Source organism: Entelurus aequoreus, linkage group LG23 (assembly GCF_033978785.1).
Source record: "Entelurus aequoreus isolate RoL-2023_Sb linkage group LG23, RoL_Eaeq_v1.1, whole genome shotgun sequence".
NCBI classification, from domain to species: Eukaryota; Metazoa; Chordata; class Actinopteri; order Syngnathiformes; family Syngnathidae; genus Entelurus; species Entelurus aequoreus.
In genome coordinates this window covers 27,165,240-27,184,420 of record NC_084753.1, presented here as the reverse complement: position 1 = coordinate 27,184,420, position 19,181 = coordinate 27,165,240, and the positions used below count along the sequence as shown (strand labels likewise).

General features: G+C 36.6%; 1 protein-coding gene across 3 annotated transcripts in view; it reads right to left on the bottom strand.

The window, feature by feature from the left end:
* Positions 1-19,181, bottom strand: part of lin28b (lin-28 homolog B (C. elegans)) — a 66,900-nt gene that overhangs the window by 1,041 nt on the left and 46,678 nt on the right. For all 3 annotated transcript variants that reach the window (XM_062033722.1, XM_062033723.1, XM_062033724.1), the window contains exon 3: positions 7,779-7,966. In XM_062033722.1, coding sequence (XP_061889706.1) covers positions 7,779-7,966 — 188 coding nt within the window. The remainder of the gene's footprint in view (positions 1-7,778; positions 7,967-19,181) is intronic.

The window sequence follows — 19,181 nt, the reverse complement described above, 5'->3', positions numbered from 1 at the left end:
AATATGCAGTATTTAGTAATTAGAGCCCTAAAAGATCAATAATGCAGGAATACATTGATTTTAATTCTTTAATATTTTTGAGTAATCACAGTGAAAAGTTAAATAAAATCCCAATAAATATATTTGGGATACAAAAGGTCCCCCACTCAAAGTGATAGATTTTTATTAGTTTTTTTTCACTTTTAACACTTAAGTTACGAGATCAACTTCAGATATATCTGTCGATGTTACGTTTGAACTATTATTTTGTTTGTATTATGCTCTTTTGTCAAATAAAACTTTGATGTTTTTATATGGCAACCACATAAAACATTTTAAAGTGATATTTTTTAAGTAATAATTCATTATAACCTAGATTTTTAGTCCTTTTTTTTAAGCAATGGCAAAAAAAGAAAAATAAACAAAGACAAAAGAAAAAAAAACAGCTTGCATGGCAGCTTTGTGTCAACATTGCAACGTTTTCTTGTTAGATTTCACCTCATTCCACTTTTTTTAAATGTTTTTTTTAAATTTTTGCAATATTATCAATTTTGCAATTTTTGCAGAATGTGTGGCGGGCCGGTAAACAATTAGCTGCGGGAGGCAAATGGCCCCCGGGCCGCACTGTGGACACCCCTGGGTTAAAGGATGCAGCTGAGATAGGCTCCAGCCCCCCCGCGACCCCAGAAAGGGACAAGCGGTAGAAAAATGGATGGATGGATGGATGGATGTGACAAACTGTTTAGTGCCATTTTTCTACCAGCAAAATAATCATCATCATAGTCAAATTGTGTGATGAATTGTATCAATATTGAAAAACGATTATACCAAACTGTTAAAGCCTCATAACTAGAGATGTTCGATAATGGCTTTTTTTCCGATATTGTCCAACTCTTAATTACCGATACCGATATCAACCGATACCGATATATACAGTTGTGGAATTAACATTATTATGCCTAATTTTGTTGTGATGCCCCGCTGGATGCATTAAACAATGCAACAAGGTTTTCCAAAATAAGAGAACAACTTCAACTCAAGTTATGGAAAAAAGTGCCAACATGGCACTGCCATATTTATTATTGAAGTCAAAAAGTGCATTATTTTTTTTAACATGCCTCAAGACAGCAGCTTGGAATTTGGGACATGCTCTCCCTGAGAGAGCATGAGGAGGTTGAGGTGGGCGGGGTTGGGGGGGGTGTATATTGTAACGTCCCGGAATAGTTAGTGCTGCAAGGGGTTCTGGGTATTTGTTCTGTTGTGTTTATGTCGTGTTACTGTGCGGATGCTCTCCCGAAATGTGTTTGTCATTCTTGTTTGGTGTGTGTTCAGTGTGGCGCATATTTGTAACAGTGTTAAAGTTGTTTATACGGCTACCCTCAGTGTGACCTGTATGGCTGTTGACCAAGTATGCATTGCATTCACTTGTGAGTGTGTCAAAAGCCGTAGATATTATGTGACTGGGCCGGCACGCAAAGGCAGTGCTTACAAGGTTTATTGGCGCTCTGTACTTCTTCCTACGTCAGTGTACACAGCGGCGTTTTGAAAAGTCATAAATTGTACTTATTGAAACCGATACCGATCATTTTGAAACCGATACCGATCATTTCCGATATTACATTTAAAAGCATTTATCGGCCGATAATATTGGCAGTCCGATATTATCGGACATCCCTACTCATAACCACTAAATAGTTTTAAGCAGTCAAATCAAAACATTGTAGTTTACTAACAGTTTTATAATAACATTTAAACTGAAATATATTTTTTATCATTTAAAATCAAAATATATTCCCATCATAAATACAGTACAGGTCAAAAGTTTGGACACACCTTCTCATTCAATGCGTTTTCTTTTAAGGCTGTAGCTAACGATTATTTTTCTATCGATTAATCTATAGATTATTTTTTCGATTAATCGGTTAATCTATAGATTATTTTTTCGATTAATCTATAGATTATTTTTCCTTTTACCGATTATTTTTTTATTCAAAATGAAGATGAAAAAATAAATGTAGGCCCGTTTTTTCAAAAGGCATGGCTTTTATTTACAAAAAAAAAGAAGTATGGCCACTCAGTCAACATTGACAACAACATGACTAAATATTCTGTAACAATGTAAACATTTAAAACTTTTAACATTTAACAAAATTAAAAGTAGCTTATTTGCTTTTTAATGTGCAGATATAAAAGTCAACATCCAGTGCAAATCTTAATATTCTGCAATAGTATAAGCATTTCAAAAGTAAAAGTATTGCTTATTTTGCCTTAAAATGTGCAAAAATAAAGATAAACATCCAATACAAAAAAGTGCAAAACGAAATATTCTGTAACAACAGTGTAAACATTTCAACAAAAGTGAAAGTATTGCTTATTTGCTAATATGTGCAAAAATAAAGATAAACATCCAATACAAAAAAGGGCCAATCTAAATATTCTGGAGCACTGTAAACATTAAGTATTGCTTTTAAAATGTGCAAAATAAACATCCAGTCCAACACAGTACACAATAACCAATTCTACTCATTCCAGTGAGTGTCTAACAGTTGTAATGAAGAAAGGTTAGCATGTCTACATGCTTTGCTTCTTTTCTTGTTTACAATATTCCCAGCAGCTGAAAATAGGCGCTCAGAAGGGGTCGATGTGGCTGGAACTGAGAGCTAATTAGCCTTCACCTCAAGCCAGGATTGCGAGTGAGCTGAGCTGCAGTTTAAGTTTCTAGAAGGTCAACGGGCTCATAGTGATGTTACTAGTAGTTGACTGGGAGGTGTTTATTATCATTTGGGGAGAGTCCGCTGCCTGATGCTCACCTGCTAAACACCTATCTGCTCCACGCTGAAGCGCTGACTACATGCGCTATGAATACGCACTGCTGATTGGCTGATAATGCTTCGTGTGTACCAATCAGATGGTTGTGTGGGTGGGACAATGCTGCGTGTGTACCAATCAGATGGTTGTGTGGGTGGGACAATGCTGCGTGCTGAGACAGAGGCAGACGGAGCAAAGCAGCTTGTTAAGACTTTAGCTTAGAAACTCGTTCGGTACACCCCCGTACCGAACTGAAAGCCCCGTACCGAAACGGTTCAATACAAAACACGTACCGTAACACTCCTAGCAGATACAAATGACACATTCATGTATTTGTGTAATGATGACAACGTATGCTCGCGCGGACGATTGACTAGTTGATGGTTTTCTTTTCAAATGTTCGTTCATAGCCGTTGTGCTGCTATGATAGGCCATTTCCGCTCGACACAGTGTGCATACAACAACATTATTAGGCCGTTTATTGAAATACTCCCACACTTTTGACCACTTTTGGCATGCTTTTCCCCCCTCGCTCGCACCGCTCGCATCGTCTGCTTTGATCGTCTGCTTTGCGCTTCGCCATGACGGTAGTGTGACGTCATTATGCGACGCGTCGACGCACAAAAACGGCGTCGACGTATTTACGTAACCGATGACGTCGACTACGTCGACGCGTCGTTTCAGCCTTATTTTCTTTACCGTATTTTTTGGAGTATAAGTCACACCGGAGTATAAGTCGCACCGGCCGAAAATGCATAATAAAGAAGGAATAAAACATATAAAAGTCGCACTGGAGTATAAGTCGCATTTTTTGGGGGTAACTTATTTGATAAAATCCAACACCAAGAATAGACATTTGAAAGGCAATTTAAAGTAAATAAAGAATAGTGAACAACAGGCTGAATAAGTGTACGTTATATGAGGCATAAATAACCAACTGAGAACGTGCCTGGTATGTTAACGTAACATATTATGGTAAGAGTCATTCAAATAACTATAACTTATAGAACATGCTATATGTTTACCAAACAATCTGTCACTCCTAATCGCTAAATCCCATGAAATCTTATACGTCTAGTCTCTTACGTGAATGAGCTAAATAATATTATATGATATTTTACGGTAATGCGTTAATAATTTCACACATAAGTCGCTCCTGAGTATAAGTCGCACCCCAAACTATGAAAAAAACTGTGACTTATAGTCCAAAAAATAGGGTATTTTCATGACTATTTACATTGTAGATTGTCACTGAAGGCATCAAAACTATGAATGAACACATGAGGAATCATTTACTTAACAAAAAACCGGTGAAATCACTGGAAACACATTTTTTTCAAGAGGTAGTCACCTGCAATGATTTTCACTTCACAGGTGTGCTTGAAGCTCATCGAGAGAATGCCAAGAGTGTGCAAAACAGTAATCAGAGCAAAGGGTGGCTATTTTGAAGAAACTAGAATACAAAACATGGTTTTAGTTATTTCACCTTTTTTTGTTAAGTACATAACTCCACATGTGTTCATTCATAGTTGTGATGCCTTCAGTGACAATCTACAATATAAATAGTCATGGGAATAAAAAAAACTCATTGAATGAGGAGAAGGTGTGTCCAAACTTTTAGGCCTGTACTGTACATTCAAAAAAAAAACCTTTCTTATTACTATTCCTCAAAAAATTGCAGATATCTACTAATTAGAGTGCATTATTTTTGTAAAATACCCCTAAATTGTCAAATGATAGTCAGTTCAACAAAAACTACCATAAAGATGGGGGACAGTGTGTCAAAGAATATATTTTGCCACAAAACTGATGGTTATAGTGTATAATTTATTTAATGTAACTAAATAAAAATACAAACATTTTAAAGGCTTTTTGAACATGTTTAAAAATGTGTTTACGTTCACTATTTATAAATGGATCCAACATTGAAAGAGACAAGATCTTTTATTTCATCGATATAAAATTAGACAAAACCGGAATTTACATTAATTGTCAAATATAATTCTTCCTTGACTGATGCATGTATTAAGTTAAAGTTAAAGTACCAATGACTGTCACACACACACTAGTTGTGGCGAAATTATTCTCTGCATTTGACCCATCACCCTTGATCACCCCCTGGGAGGTGAGGGGAGCAGTGAGCAGCAACGGTGGCCTTGCCCGGGAATAATATTTGGTGATTTAACCCCCAATTCCAACCTTTGATGCTATTATAATAATAACTATTTAATATGATATAACATCTAATTAAATTGTATGTACATGATAATAACATTCAATTTTGTTTTGTTTTGTTTTTTTTTTCACAACTATTGTAATTATTGGTGTACAATGGTAAATATGCTATTATGGACAGGCAAATAGGGCTGTTAAAGACCTCAAGAAAAATATGAATTTCACGCTGAATATTTATATAAAAGCAGCGACTGATTTAGTAATCATTTTTGTTTTGATAGCCAACTATTAGTGACAAAGACATGGTCAAATACGAAAGAAGAAAGGTGTCATAGTTTTGATGCCTTCAGTGACAATCTACAATGTAAATAGTCATGAAAATAAAGAAAATTAAATGAGAAAGTGTGTCCAAACTTTTGGCCTGTACTGTTTGTATAAATGAATAAATAAAAATAATGGTTTATAAGGTGTGTGTGTATTCTCAAGAGCTTTAGAAAGGATTTTAAGTTGCCTATTGAATCCCCCGCAAAAAACACTTTTTAATGATTTTCTTAAAAGGCTCTACTTAGTTACTGACAAAAATACTGTTACAAACCTAGGGTTGGTCTTAAAATTAATTGGAAAAACTACAATTAATGTATTGAGTGCTTTGCTACAACATTGTGATTTAACATTATATTTATCAATTATTCATATAATATGAGAGATAAAAATATCTACTGGGCTAAAGCCGCCTTTTGACAACATGGATTTCATGGATTTGCATGACAATGCTGTATATGGAGTATAATGCCTTCTGAAGTGGAGGCTTTGTTCCTTCCGGGGCTGATGGAGACCTGATGTATACATGAAGACACCACATGAAAACGTGGCTGATTTATGTGGCACTCTTTATGTTGCCTCGTTCTCTGAAAAGCTGCGTCACACCTGAACCTTCTAAAATTGTAATTAACTTGAAGGAAGCGTCAATGGAATAGCATGAAGGCTTTACATTTAAAATGTGATATGGTTACAAATATAAGGGAGATTTTTTTTTCATAATGAAAGACCTCGCAGATTCAGCATATTTGAGGAAAAAGAGCTAAGGAATCATGATGTATTATCATCTGTTTGAGGAGTGTGGTTCAAATTCCCACAGATGTTGCATGAAGCCTTCTCAAAAAGACCAGCAGGGGGCAGAGAAGCAGGGGCTAAAGATAATAGCCGGATGAGGTGACCGAGCATCTCCACATGTTCCTCAGTGTTGCCTTTCAACCACCTGAGTCACAGTCACTTGACCACTGACATGGGATCGGTTGTCCCCGAATAGGCTGAATTATTCAGCCGTGTAAAAGGACCTTCTTCCGCTTAGCGTTTCCTGCCTTCCGGAAGGTCGCCCATCACCCATTTAATGAAAAGTATACAGTTTTACGATAACTGTTTTTATTGGAGGATGGCTGGATAGCTTAATGGATAATATGTCCTAAGAACGGGACGAGGGTTCAAATCACATGCATCAATATTCTTGTTTTTATTCAAATGTTATTTGTATTTGTAGTATTATTTTTCCAACGATACAGATCCTTAAAGGCCTACTGAAACCCACTACTACCGACCACGCAGTCTGATAGTTTATATATCAATGATGAAATCTTAACATTGCAACACATGCCAATACGACCGGGTTAACTTATAAAGTGCAATTTTAAATTTCCCGCTAAACTTCCGGTTGAAAACGTCTATGTATGATGACGCATGCAGTAATAAATAAATAAAATTCCGTCCCTTGGACAAATGTAACGGAGCACCCCATGGTTGGGAAGTTACCTCCACAGAACAGGTGCAATGCAGCTTTTCAGAGGCGGTAGAGGGCGTGGGCAACATAAAGACTGCCACATGTGTACATAAATCAGTCTTTGTTTTCATGTGGTGTCCTCATGTATACATCAGGTCCCCGCAAAAGGACCCTCTCATGGAGACCCCAGTCACTGATTGTGCGATACACACAGCATTGTGATGCAAATCCTTCCCTACGCTCTTCAGCGCTAACGCTGCAAAATTGATTTTAGAGTAGCATCAGTGTGATTCCTTGGCAATATAACCATAGCAACAGTCATGTGGGCTTTTAAAATATCTCCGTGCAGCCGGACATACAGTACATGCAACATAAGGATACAAGTATTTATCAAGGTACACCTCTTTAGGTGTTTTATCAAGACATTTTGAACAGAATTGATTTCCTTGCAAGTAAGGTGTCCCAATACTTTTCTCCAACATACACTACCGTTCAAAAGTTTGGGGTCACATTGATATGTCCTTATTTTGGAAGGAAAAGCACTGTACTTTTCAATGAAGATATCTTTAAACTAGTCTTAACTTTAAAGAAATACACTCTATACATTGCTAATGTGGTAAATGACTATTCTAGCTGCAAATGTCTGGTTTTTGGTGCAATATCTACATAGGTGTATAGAGGCCCATTTTCAGCAACTATCACTCCAGTGTTCTAATGGTACAATGTGTTTGCTCATTGGCTCAGAAGGCTAATTGATGATTAGAAAACCCTTGTGCAATCATGTTCACATATCTGAAAACAGTTTAGCTCGTTACAGAAGCTACAAATCTGACCTTCCTTTGAGCAGATTGAGTTTCTGGAGCATCACATTTGTGGGGTCAATTAAACGCTCAAAATGGCCAGAAAAAGAGAACTTTCATCTGAAACTCGACAGTCTATTCTTGTTCTTAGAAATGAAGGCTATTCCACAAAATTGTTTGGGTGACCCCAAACTTTTGAACGGTAGTGTAGTGTCACAGATACTTCTGTCAATCGTACTGACCGGTCTCCCTTTGGTTTGCGCTTCTGGAGCGGGACCTTCCCTTTCGGTCTCCTCTCGCTGCCTGCACAGGGTCCCCCGCCCGGTCCGGTCACCCGCAAGGACTCGAGGCCTTTGGAGGACTTCTTGTAGGTGAACTCCACCTGTACGCCCTCTTTTAAGCTTCGGAAGCCCTCCATCACCAGCTTGCTCTGAAAGACAGGGTGAGGAAAAAGAGCACATTTAGTGGTTTTTGGGGGCGCTTCTTTGATACACTTGCATAACTTGGGAGTAGGGTTGTACGGTATACCGGTATTAGTATAGTACAGCGATACTAATGAATCATATTTGGTACTATACTGCATCTAATAAGTACCGGTCAACCAGTCATTGTCACGTCGTGTCATTGCTGGTTTTACGAGCAGAGGAGCATGTTCGGCAGCGCACAATCACAGAGTACTTACAAACAAACATTCTCCCTTTTCTGTCGACAGAAAAGGGAGAATGGACACATTTTGGCTTAAAAAACTAACGATAAAGGTGAAGTTATAACACTGAAACGCCCTCAGGAAGAGGTGCTTTAAGACATGGCTAGCTAGCTAGTGGCTAAAGTCCATCCACAGTCTGCAGTATTGTAGCTACTTCTAAATCACTAATCCTCGCCTCCATGGCGACAAATAAAGTGAGTTTCTTACAAGTATCATTATCACTGCCTGACGAGGAATAGCTAAACATGCTTCACTACACACCGTAGCTCACCGGCATCACAATGTAAACGAACGCCATGGGTGGATCTACACCTGACATCCACTGTAATGATACCAAGTACAGGCTGTATCTAGTCAATAGTACTATGATTACATCGATATTTTTAGCATCACAAAATCTTATTTCGTTTTGTTTTTTTATTCATATTATGTTTATAAACTCATGAAATACATCCCTGGAAACATGAAAACTTTGAATATGACCAATGTATGATCCTGTAACTACTTGGTATCGGATTGATACCTAAATTTGTGGTATCATCCAACACTAATGTAAAGCACCCAAACAACAGAAGAATAAGTGATTATTAAATTTTAACAAAAGTGTAGATAGAACATGTTAAAAGAGAAAGTAAGCAGATATTAAAAGTAAATGAACAAGTAGATTAATAATTTATTTTCTACCAATTGTCCCTCATAATTTTGACAAAATAATAGAATGGAAAATGACAATATGTTACTGCATATGTCAGCAGACTAATTAGGAGCCTGTGTTTGCTTGCTTACTACTAAAAGACAAGTTGTCTTGTATGTTCACTATTTTATTTAAGAACAAACTTGCAATAAGAAACATATGTTTAATGTACCCTAAGATTTTTTGTTAAAATAAAGCCAATAATGCCATTTTTTGTGGTCCCTTTTATTTAGAAAAGTACCGAAAAGTATCGAAATACAATACAATCGATATTGGTATCGGGACAACACTACTTGGGAGTTTTGCTAAAAACATTGCTTTGCACAGTCAATGAAGGTTTTATGATGGCATCAGTTTGACACTGGAACATACAGTATGTATTTTGTATATATTTTTTGCTATTATTTCCTACAGAAAATCTAATTGTTTGCGTTACACACGGTTTCCAGTTCATAAGCAGGTAAAACAATAAAACACTTGACTTTAATGACAAAAACCCCAAGACGGACAGACTCGAGTAGCACATAAAAACACCACTTTATATAGCACATTGGACCAGAAGAACTTTTTCACATGAATTATTATTTCCAGGTGTATTCCTTACAATATGAACTACAACAACATTCTGGCGAGAACAAGCTGACTGATATAAGATGTGCACAAACTGCCACAAGAGTCTATCCACACTGCACTTATCTCGCATGTACTTGCAGGGCTGTGTTAATCTGCTTTTCACAGAGGCACCACTTCCTATTCCTTCCTCTGGGGAGGACGATTTAATAATTTTCTCTTGTGTGTTCTATCCACCATCCATCCTATCCGCATCATCACCACTGATTGATTTAGTTCCCGCTGAACCACTGTACGACGAATTATGTCTTCCTGATGGTACACAACAGACGCCTGATAAAGGAGGGTGGGGAGATGAGGCTGCAACCGTGACCTTGGCGAGCCGCAGCAGATCACGGCGTTCTGTAGGTAAACACACGCCCACGCCAGCATGCAGTTGGGGGGGCAGAGCAGTCACGACGCCATATAACATGCAACACCTCTGTTGTATGTGCAGTGTGTGTATAGGAGACACACTAAAGCACGGGTGATATCAAATGAAAGTGTGCTCCTCCAATATGGCTGTTACCATGACAACAATATATTTATTAAAAACTATATTTTTATAGGCCACAAATATAGAGTTATTTAATTATCAATATTACTACCATTTAAATAAATATTCAAGGACCTTGCCCAATATGTAACAAACAATCACCGTAACTAATAATTAATAAGAGGCATAAAAATAATACATCGCTGACAATTAGTAGAAAATAATAAGTCAGAATAAGTGCAAATAATAAATAAAGTATATTAAAAACACTGAGGATAGTTAATACTGCATGGAGTAAAAAACATTTTTTTATTTGAATCACCCAAGTTTCTGGATATAAATCAAGCAATAATTTATTGGCTGATGATCAATTATTGTTGAATTTGGCATAATCTGGGTTATTTTGTAGAGTTGTTATGGTAGACTTTGACCTTAAATCTAAAAATAACCAACTGTAATAGGCTACAGTACACAGTCATAAAATAAAATAAATGATTGACAACGAATAAAAAAAGGCTGAAATAAGTGCAGATATTAAAAAAAGACAAATACATAAGTAATTTCATAAGTAATTTCTGGTATAAATCAAGCAATAATTTATTGGTGGATGATTAACTGGCTGATGATCAATTATTGTTGAATTTGGCATAATCTGGGTTATTTTGTTGAGTTGTTATAGTAGACTTTGAATTTAAATTTAAAAACTGTAATAGGCCACAGTACACAGTCATAAAATAAAAATAAATAAATAAGTGCAGATATTAAATAAAGACAAATACATAAGAAATATTGAGGATAATTAATACTACATGGAGTAAAAAAAAAGTCTTGAATCGCCTAAATTTCTGGTTTTAAATCAAGCAATAATTTATTGTTGGTTGATTAATTGGCTGGTGATCAATTATTGTTAAATTTGGCATAATCTGGGTTATTTTGTAGAGTTGTCATAGTAGACTTTGACCTTAAATCTAAAAACTGTAATAGTCTACAGTACACAGTCATAAAATTAAAATAAATAATTGACAACGAATGAAAAAAAAGGTTGAAATAAATGCAGATATTAAATAAAGACAAATACATCAAAAACATTGAGAATAATCATATAAATACTGGAGTCAGAAAATCGCCCAATTTCATAAGTAATTTCTGATATAAATTAACCAATAATTTATTGGTGGATGATTAATTGGCTGATGACCAATTATTGTTGAATTTGGCATAATCTGGGTTATTTTGTAGAGTATTATAGTAGACTTTGACCTTAACTCTAAAAATAACCAACCGTAATAGGCTACAGTCATAAAATACAAATAAATCATTGACAACGAATTTAAAAAAAAAGTTGAAATGAGTGCAGATATCAAATAAAGACAAATACATCACACACATTGATAATAATCATACTGGTGTAAAAAAAAAAAAATCGCCCAATTTCATAAGTAATTTCTGGTATAAATCAAGCAATAATTTATTGGTGCATGATTAATAGGCTGATGATCAGTTATTGTTGAATTTGGCATAATCTGGGTTATTTTGTAGAGTTGTTATAGTAGACTTTGACCTTAAATCTAAAAATAACCAACTGTAATATACAGTACACAGTCATAAAATACAAATAAATCATTGACAACAAATTTAAAAAAAAAAAGGTTGAAATAAGTGCAGATATTAAATAAAGACAAATACATCACAAACATTGAGAATAATCATAAATACTGGGGTAAAAAAATTGCCCAATTTCATAAGTAATTGCTGGTATAAATCAAGCAATAATTTATTGGTGGATAATTAAATGGCTGAAGATCAGTTATTGTTGAATTTGGCATAATCTGGGTTATTTTGTGGAGTTGTTATAGTAGACTTTGACCTTAAATCTAAAAACTGTAATAGGCTACAGTACAGAGTCATAAAATGAAAAATAAATCATTGACAACGAATGAAAAAAAAAAGGTTGAAATAATGAAATAAGTGCAGATATTAATAAAGACAAATACATCAAAAACATTGAGGATAATCATATAAATACTGGAGTAAAAAACCGCCCAAATTCAAAAGTAATTTCTGGTATAAATCAAACAATTTATTTGTGGATGATCAACAAATAAATATAAAAGGTACACAGAACAGTACACAAAAACTGAATCTAAAATTGATGTTGAAGAAGAAAGTAACAATCCTTGCCACGACGAACATACATGTGTGTATAGTTAAGGTAAATGTGTCTATTGCAATCTCTTGCTCTTTTTGCCACTCGAGGGTAAGATGATGGAGGGCTCGCCTATTTCAGCCTTTCGGGTATCGGTTTTGGCCTTAAGGGACGGGCGAAGGACGCAGATAGGAAAATGATTGTGCACAACAAATGCAGAAAGAGTGAATAAAAAACCGAAGGGATCTTGTGATTTCCTGTCACTGGGAAAAGATCAATGCTGAGCTGGGGGACTTTTAATTGGGAAAGTGATCCAACCGAACAAGAAGCTGAACCTTTTCCCATCACAGCATGACTCCTTCGTAATCTTCTGACTAAGAGTGAATAATCGTTGCTGCTTGCCTCTCCAGGTCTTGAGACCGCCATCCCTCCAAAAATGACTACCCCCCCCCCCCCCCCTAAAAAACACCCACTCTAATCCAAGCGCATGCAACTTCCACAATGCATCACACAACCCCTTTTGTTCAGCAGCACACATCTCCTCTTTACAGGAAGTGGTGTATCAGTCCATTCTTGCACATCTCAGTAAGTCACATTTACATGCACACAATATTTGAGTATTAATTGGCGTCAAAATAGTGTGCGTATGTATGGGACGCGTATGCATTCTACCCTAATATGACTCAGCAACTTTATCAACGTCCTGCATATATATACCCGTAACTGAAATTTTTGAAGGGAAGAAAGGGGGAAAAAAGCCTATACATCAGAGGTGTCAAAGTCGTTTTCACTGAGGGCCACATCGCAGTTATGTTTGGCCGCTTCAAACAGTGAATACTATTACTACACAATTTTTTAATGCATTTTATTAGATTTTTTTTAAACTAAAATGTAAAAAAAAATATGGTAAATTGCAATATTTTCACCTCAAAGTGTAGTGTATATTACTGTAAATGAAAAAACAGTACTGCTGTTTTTATGGTAAAAAAAAATTTTTTTTTAAAAAGGCAGCTCAGTTGCCAGACTTTTACTGTAAAATTTACATAAATACATTTTAGAATACGCATATCACAGTAAAATTTTGGCACCTGAGCTGCCAGTTTGTTTGGGTTTTTGTACCCCAAATCAACAACTATAGATTTTTCTGTAATAAACTGGGGTGCCAAAACGGCACCCCAGTTTATTACAGTAAAAAAATATTTATTTTTTTTCATTTAGAGAAAAATGCTGTAAAAACCACAGTAAAATTCACAATTTTACCATGAAATCTATTGCTACTTTTACATTGCACAATTTGATGGATAACTTGCTTTGAAATCATTATTATTAGTATTTTTATTTATTTATTTGTAAATGCCAAAACGGCACCCCAGTTTATTACAGTAAAAAAATATATATTTTTTTTCATTTAGAGAAAAATGCTGTAAAAACCACAGTAAAATTCACAATTTTACCATGAAATCTATTGCTACTTTTACATTGCACAATTTGATGGATAACTTGCTTTGAAATCATTATTATTAGTATTTTTATTTATTTATTTATTTTAAATGGTTTGAATGTTTAATAATATATTTTTGCATAATTAGACAATATTTAAGTTAACATAATTTGCGACTACATGGAGTACTTTTTTTTTTCTCCCAAAATAGAAAGAAAGAATATATTTAGTAAGAAAAGTTACAGTACTTTATTGATACATATTATTTCCAGGCTTTTGAGGGCCAAATAAAATGAAGCGGTGGGCCACATCTGGCCCCGGGGCTTGAGTTTGACACCTGTGGCCTACATAAACTGGATGTGCCTATTTTCTATTTTAAACTTGAGAACAATCTGGCCATGCAAAAAAAAAAAAAAGATCCATCTTCTTATGCTTATCTGAAGTTGGGTCATTATATTAAAAACAGGGGTGTCCAATAGTGCGGCCCGCAGCTTCAGTTTCGATAAAAAAACAAAAGTTAAAATATATAAAAATAAATAATTGTGATGTAATGCAAAATAAAGCTAAAGATGTGATACTAATAACTCAGGCATGTCCAAACTTCTTGCACGGAGGGTCCACATCCTGAAAAGTCAAAGTATACAAGGGCAAATTTGCTTTTCTCTTATTTCATAAAAAAAAGCGAAACAAATAAATGTGTCCAGTGTTTAAAGACAAGGGTCAGCTTTGTGTTATAAGTGACAAAGTATTTCAAAATTTCAGCTTTTTTTGCTCTTTTTTGTTATTTTTACTGATGTGGTTCTTTACCGGTGTAATAATTAATAGTAGTACACTTTGTCACTTACAACACAAGGCTGACACTAAGTTGTGTCTTTAAAAAAACAGCAAAAAACTGAACATACATAGTCTGTTTTAGCTTTTTTTTTTAATCACAAAACCAACCAATAACAAAATGGCCCCCGCATACTATGCCTTTTTAATGTGGCCCTTGTTGGAAGAAGTTGCGACATCCCTGACATAGGCTCATAAAATGCAACTCAAGATATTTCAAAACTTCTTCTGATATAATGTTGATGATTATGGCGACATTCACACTGGCCTAACATAAATCATGATCATAGATTAATAAAAGCTCATTTTAATCTACTTTCCATAAAGTACTCATCATATTCTCTTCATGTCTTGTTAGGCTCCAGTGTTGCTTGTTTTTACGTTAGAGCTTTTATCCAATCAGAATTCAGCTAACTTGTTGCCAGCGCTGTATGAATTCTGCCGGATAGACAGTTGATAGACAGTTGCGATAGCTAATCAGATCACGAGTTGTTGACAGTAGCCTATCTAGGTAACCTTACGCTGAACGTGACTGTGATTGGATTTTCACTTGTCATTCCCAAGCAACGTTCCCTCTAAGGTGCGCGCCTGTGCAATTGCGCACTGCTCTAGCGTCCTCTGCGCACGGCAAATCTATGCCACGCACAAAATCAAATAAAAAAATAAGCGCATAACAATTTTCGACACACGGACACGACAGAGAAAACCGTTTTCGTCATCATTGTTCAAATATTGTATTGACATGAATTCCATCGATCACTTTATTGAGCAAAAGTCTTTATTGTCGGCCATAAACACATCACCAAAACATTAGTAAAAAAAATTATATCTAGCAAAAGTGATCATTTTCTGCAGTACAAACTAGACCAAAAGCAACGTTGTTATATCAACAGCAGCCGCTCGCTCTTTCTTACTTGCGCCAACACATGCACATATGCCACTTAGCCAGTGATGCGTTTACAGCCACACAAAAAGTCGGACAACTCCAACACCACACAAAGTGTCATTCCAGGTCGTTACACTATGATTTACCAATCAAATGTGTGCTTATTCTAGTGTCATTTATTAGGAATCTTCATTTATAAATATTAATCATGAAATGCTGTTAGTATATTAAATAAATACTAATAAAAATATATTTTTTACACACAGGAAGTTGCAGGAATGTACACATGATCCCCAGCTTACATCTCATTGTGCAACATGTGAATGTTTTAATGGGAACTAAATGCAATGTCTGAAAGGGGTACAAATTATTTCCAAAGCAGGACCTCCACCCAGACAAACAATACAAGTACACAGTTCATGAAAAACAGTATTTTTTGTTATTGTCATTGTAAGTGGGCCTAACACTTATATTAGAAAATCATCTCATGGAAATGACTGCTGTCATTTGATTATAATAATAAGAGAATGTTGTCTGTCTATCTGTGTTGGCCCTGCGATGAAGTGGGGACTTGTCCAGGGTGTAAATCGCCTTCTGCCCGAATGCAGCCCCGCGACCCCGAAAGGGACAAGCGGTAGAAAATGGATGGATGGATGGAGATTGAACTTGTTATTTAGTCAGGTTTGGGACAGGTGTGCTGCTGGTGTAGCCACAGTGTGCACGTCTGATGTTGCTCACATGGGCTCCACTGAATGCTCAGGGAGTTTTTGCGTTTGCTCACACACATGAAAAATTAGAGGGAACATTGGTCCCAAGTGAGAATCCAATCACAAGTTGTCATTTGCGAAAAGCAGGAAGCAGCACCGGAGCCATACACGGCCAACAGAGAAATCACCGGTTCTCCCTTTTTTAACTTATGAAGAAAATGTTCAAATATTTGATTTATTTATTTTTCCACATTTATAATGTTCTTTACAATTATTTACATTTTGACAGTATAAGATATGTTTTAAATGCTGATGCGGGTTCATTGATTTTTAAATGTGCCGAAATATAGCCTGTTTTGTACACTGTTGAGGTGATTCAATGCGCAGTAGTGCACACGTGTGTGTCTGTATAGTATTTCTCCAACCGTGGACATAAATGATGGTATTTTGAAGGGTAGTTATTGAAATCGGACTAAGTAGGACATCACTGAAGGCCTCGGTGGTAAACGCACAGCCCGCCACTGCATTTGATACATATCCGATTTATAGTTACACACGAAATAGGCCTGGACCGGATTTGAGAAACTCGGAATTGTACTGCTGTGATGAGGTGGCGACTTGTCCAGGGTGTAAACCGCCTTCCGCCTGAATGCACCAGCACGCCCCGCGACCACAAAAGGGACAAGCGGTAGAAAATGGATGGATGGATGGAATTGTACTGTTCACATTGACATGAAAATACCCGATACAGGACAAAAAAATCGGAATTAAAGATTTCAGAAAATTTGGGGTTTTCCAAAACTGTCAATAAACCATGATCAACATTATAACAAATAAAAGCTTGACATATTTAACGTTGTATGTAATGCAGGCCAGGGCAATCATTTTGACTCGGGGGGGCCAAATTTAGTAAAAACATGTGTCTGGGGCCGGTATATGGGATATTTGGGAACACTAATACAAAACACAATATCTGATTGAATGCTAAAAACGTTATGACAGACCGCCTGAAAAAACGGAATGTAATTTTAAATTTTTTTTACTGAATGAGACACCCAAAATGTACATGAAAATAAAGACTGTGGGATTTACAACATTAACTATGAAGGATAAAACACGGAATATTGACAACATATGAACGTCACACCCCCTCTCCATCGACATATTTTACAATCAAGCGAAACGCGACAAAAATGCAACAAACACAGCAAAATATAAACCCACCTACAATCTGATACAGGTCTGATGTAATGAGTTGATATCACATATTAGTTTCACATTGGAAGATGAATTGCTGAAATGAACTGACTTTTTCACGATATTAAAATTTAAGTTTCACCTGTTTTTTTAAATTGTTAACTGTTAGTAAAGGTTTTATGATGGCCACGGTTTTCTATGGCAGTGTTTTTCAACCTTTTCTGAGCCAAGGCACATTGTATTCATTGAAAAAATCCCGAGGCACACAACTAGCAGAAATCATTGAAAAAATGAAACTCAGCAGCAGATATTGACATAAAAAATTTGTTTTCACAATTGTTGGATATGAATTCAAACCATAACCAAGCATGCATCACTATAGCTCTTGTCTCAAAGTAGGTGTACTGTCACGACCTGTCACATCACGTGTGACTTAGTTTGAGTTTTTTGACGTTTTCCTGTGTGTAGTGTTTTAGTTCTTGTCTTGCGCTCCTATTTTGGTGTCTTTTTCTCTTTTTTGGTATTTTCCTGTAGCAGTTTCATGTCTTCCTTTGAGCGATATTTCCTGCATCTACTTTGTTTTAGCAATCAAGACTATGTCAGTTGTTTTTATCCTTCTTTGTGGGGACATTGTTGATTGTCATGTCATGTACGGATGTACTTTGTGGACGCCGTCTGCTCCCCGCGCTGTAAGTCTTTGCTGTTGTCCAGCATTCTGTTTTTGTTTACTTTGCAGTTTAGTTTCGTTCTGCATAGCCATCCCTAAGCTTCAATGCCTTTTCTTAGGGGCACTCTCCTTTTGTTTATTTTTGGTTAAAGTGTTAGATACCTTTTAACCTGCACGCTGCCTCCCACATATTGTGATCAGGACAAACCGTGTTCCTGACATCTACAAAGCAATTAGCTACCTGCTGCCACCTATTGATATGGAAGAGTATTACTTGGTTACTCTGCCGAGCTCTAGACAGCGCAGACACTTAACTGCACATTATTTGCGGATTATAATTACTGGTTTGCAAACTTTTTTTTTTAACCTATTTAGGGGAAATTACTTAATCTCCCACGGCACACCAGACTGTATCTCATGGCAAAGTGGTTGAAAAACACTGTTCTATGGCACACAATCCTAAGGAATTGGAGGTCTCGCAACCCAGAAGAACGTTTGAATTCCAAACACACGCACGGATCATTTTAATCTTGATTAATGGAATGTATCGCCATAATTTCATCAAAATGGGTTCATCGATTTTGCAAGAATAACCAAAACATGACTTCTCTGGTGGAAATAATCACATTGGCCATGTGTTTGTTTGTGGCAAGGCTATTCAAAAATCCTAACCTGTAACCGGAGTACTGTCCTCCGGAATGACCTGCCGGGTGTCCTGACCTGCTCTGGAAGTTTACGCACGGAGGTCACGAAAGGGCATGGAGTAAGAAAAAGGCGGGTGAGGGGGTGGGATGGAGGAGTGGCCTGGAGCGGTGGAGGATAAATGATCGGTGGAGGAGGAGGAGGAGGAGGGAGGTCATGAAACGCCTCCAGTGCATTCTGTTCGGCTCCAGTGGAGGAGCAACTTCTGATCAGTGGTAGTGTGTGGCCGTGGGACAAAACCCCCATTTGATCAGGGGTCAAAGAAGAAAGGTCAACGGTATAAGCACCCACCCCCACTCTTGACCACAACGGCGCACGGTTCAGAGAAACTAAAGAAATTGATTCAACGCTATGCAATGGTGTGCATTTTTCAGATAAATGCATGCCATATATGTTTTAGCCCTTATCCGCACGCATGTGCGTGTGTGTGTGTGTGTGTAATGTATGTGTGTGCGACTCGCATAAACATGCCGATGGCCGCCTCTTCATCAGAGAGGCACGGCGATGGCTTATTTCTACCCTTCTTGAGACATCAACAAGGAAAAGTAGCGTCCATATGAGGA